Here is a 3,318-nt window from a genome sequence, read left to right on the forward strand (position 1 = left end):
AATGCGGAGCGGAGTTGCAGTCTGTGTATGTCCACCAGAGCGGAGCTAGAAAGTAATGCGGAGCGGAGTTGCGGACTATTTTTCATACGCGGGGATATGAGTACGCGACGAGTTATTTCGAGCTCTCGGCGGCAAGCGATTGATTTAGTGCTACGCGAAATGTCAGTGACAGCAGACATGTTGTCGAAACAGTTAATACGTTATTACTTTACATTACTCGAGGCAGAAGAGTTGGAGTCAGAAGAAACAGAATTATATACCATTTGAACAATTCTATAAGGAAACATAGATTTTGGTTAAGAAATCATATCAAACATCGTTCAGAACACAGTGAATATTTTACCTTTTTCCAAACTGCTGATGAAGAAACATTCGAAAATTCTTATAGAGTTTCAAGATGTACTTTTCATGAACTTCATTCTCTGATAGAACCATATATTCGGAAACAAGACACAAATTACAGGAAATCAATCAGTAGCTGTGAAAGATTAGCAGTGTGTTTAAAGTAAGTACACATTTAGAAGTCAAAATAACTTTTATTTTACTAAAAATCATAATCCATCTCACATTCTCGCATTTTCATTGGCTCCTGTTCGCTCTAATACAGATGTGTCTATGTCCTGGATTGTTTGAATTTGTGAAGCGCTAGGAGTATCAGTACTAGTGTTGATATTAATTAGAGCACTAGGAGTATCGATACTAGTGTTGATATTATTTGGAGCACTAGGAGTATCGATACTAGTTTCGATATCATTTGGAGCAGTAGGAGTATCGATACTAGTTTCGATATCACTTGGAGCAGTAGGAGTATCGACACTAGTGTTAACATTTTCGGGAGTAGGTGTTGATCCTGTAGAATAACCATAATTATTTGGAGAATACCAATTATTTTGAAGATTACTTTCTTCAGCTAATATTACCGCATTAAAGCAGGATTTTTTAATTTGAAGTTGTAAATAATACGGTAGTTTTTTCGTCGACGCAGCCAAATTAAAAAAAAAATAGTCTATTTCATCGTATTTATTACTGGCTGACATCATATTTTTAAGTTCTATCCGTTCTCGTTCTAACAGTTCACGACGTTCTTGATTTTTTTTCAATAGATCTAGAATTTCATCATTCTTTCTTTTTTTGGATGTGGACGGGAGAGGCTCAAGAGCTGTTGAATTATTAGGAACACCAACAGAAGGAAGACTATTTGAATTTGACGGCAACAAATTGCATGAATCCCGTGAACTCTCATCAATGGTATTTGGTGGATTTGAAGATGACCGGTCTCTGTTGCACATGTAAGGCAACAGAAACGACATGGCTTTCTGATATTTCCATTCTTTTTGTTGTTTTCTAGCCTGTCCACTCCGTGTTGCATTTTGTCTTTTTAAGGCATCTCGATGGTTACCTCTTAGTTGTTTCCATCGCGATTTTGCAGTTTTCACTGAAACAGTTAACATACACAATGTATTCTATGGTCTATTTATAAAAAAATAATAGATGCACATACGTTACGTATAATTAAATAGGTTTATTTTTAGGTATTTAGCAACCGGTCAGTCATTTACAACGATGGGTGAGAATTTTAAAATTGGATTGAAAAGTGTATCGAGAATAGTTGATGAGGTTTGTGATGCTTTATGGAATGTATTGCAACCTCTTGTTATGCCGCAACCAACCGAAAAGGACTGGAAAGAAATCGCAAAAGATTTTGATGAACTATGGCAATTTAAAAATTGTACAGGTGCTCTTGATGGCAAGCACGTATACATCAAGGCTCCCTCGAAAACTGGGTCCTCGTTTTTCAACTACAAAAAGAGGTTTTCTGTAGTATTGATGTGTTTAGCTGATGCCAGAAGAAAAATCATTATGATTGATGTGGGCTCTATGGGGAGATTTTCTGACGCAGGAATTTTTGATAACAGCGTTTTCGGGAAAAGTCTAAAAGAGAAGAGATTAAATTTACCTGCGCCGGCACCATTGTATCAAGGTGGCGCAAAAATTCCGTTCGTATTCATAGGAGACGAAGCTTTCCCATTAATTGAAAATTTTATGAGGCCATACCCACGTGATAAGACTAAACACAGAAAGAAAAATATTTAATTACCGATTATCTAGAGCACGTCGCATTGTTGAGGCAACTTTCGGTGTATTGACGAGAAAATGGTACGTGTATCGTAAAGACTTCGAATGCAAAATAGAAACAGTTGACAAGGCAATAAAAGCAACATGTGTTTTGCACATTTTTTTAATTCAAAGACAACCAGATTATATAAACAATATTGAAAGTAACATGGAGCAAACATTATTATCTGTTGATGATATTACAGAAACACAACATTCTAGTAACGATGGATATGAAGTTCGCGAAATGTATTGTTCATACTTCAATAATCAGGGGAAGGTTCCATGGCAAGATTCTAGAATTTTGAAAAGAATCTCTAATCAGTAATATGGTTTAGGTATCGGATATTATTTAGGTATTCTTCAGTTAAATAAAAAAAATTATAGTTTAGTTAGCATCATATTTTAACTCGACTTGTATGGCACTGAGCATCTTTTGTTTAAATGATCGAAAAAATATATGAACATACGCCTACTAGAGGGTATTATAGAATAAAGATTTATAATATTACTTACCATGCGATATTTTTGTTTCAATGATTATTTGGTTCCACGCAGCATCTTTTGTTTCATTGCATTTGTAAAATTCTGAAGACGTGTTCCAAATGCACGGAAACTTTTTCACACTATCGATAAGTTTTTCATCCATTTTCTTCACTACGTCGTCCACAAATGCACTAGTCAGACTACGCTGGTCACTGGCACACTGCGGGGCGCGAGCGCAGCCCGCACTCGCTTCCCCGCTCCACTTCCCCGCTCCGCATCTCCGCTCCGCTTACCGGTTTTGTATGAATTTTTAAACAAGTTCGCAATTCCCTGTCCACTAAAGAGGAGCGGAGATTTTGTGCAATCTTATTGGTTAATATTTATCCGTTTCTCCGCTCCGCTGCCTCGCTCCGCTCCGGTGGACAGGCAGCCATAATATTCAAGATGTAGGATATAATTAGTGTCACTTTGCCTCAAACTGAAAACTATTCTGCGACACCAAATGGTAAAATAAAGGATATTAATAAAAATGATTAAATTAAAAATAAAACTCTTTATAATTCTAGCTACTCATTCCTTAACTGGAAAGCAAGCACCGGCGTTTGTGAACAAATCACCGAAAAAGCAATTGGGCCCCAAATTAGTAGACGATATTGTCAACACCGTCGCTGAAAAGTGCAATGTTCCTAAAAGGATTAGGTTGGTATTCATATTTTA

The 3,318-nt window shown here is 36.6% G+C and overlaps 1 protein-coding gene across 1 annotated transcript; it reads right to left on the reverse strand.

Annotated features, from left to right (window-relative positions):
- Positions 1–563: 563 nt before the first annotated feature.
- LOC126772066 (uncharacterized) lies at positions 564–2,764 on the reverse strand. Its single transcript, XM_050492239.1, has 2 exons — positions 2,632–2,764; positions 564–1,435 (listed from the first exon to the last, which is right to left on the reverse strand). Exons 1-2 carry the CDS (start codon positions 2,762–2,764, stop codon positions 564–566), a joined length of 1,005 nt encoding a protein of 334 aa, XP_050348196.1.
- Between the last annotated feature and the right edge of the window lie 554 nt (positions 2,765–3,318).

Source organism: Nymphalis io, chromosome 11 (assembly GCF_905147045.1).
Source record: "Nymphalis io chromosome 11, ilAglIoxx1.1, whole genome shotgun sequence".
Taxonomy (NCBI): domain Eukaryota; kingdom Metazoa; phylum Arthropoda; class Insecta; order Lepidoptera; family Nymphalidae; genus Nymphalis; species Nymphalis io.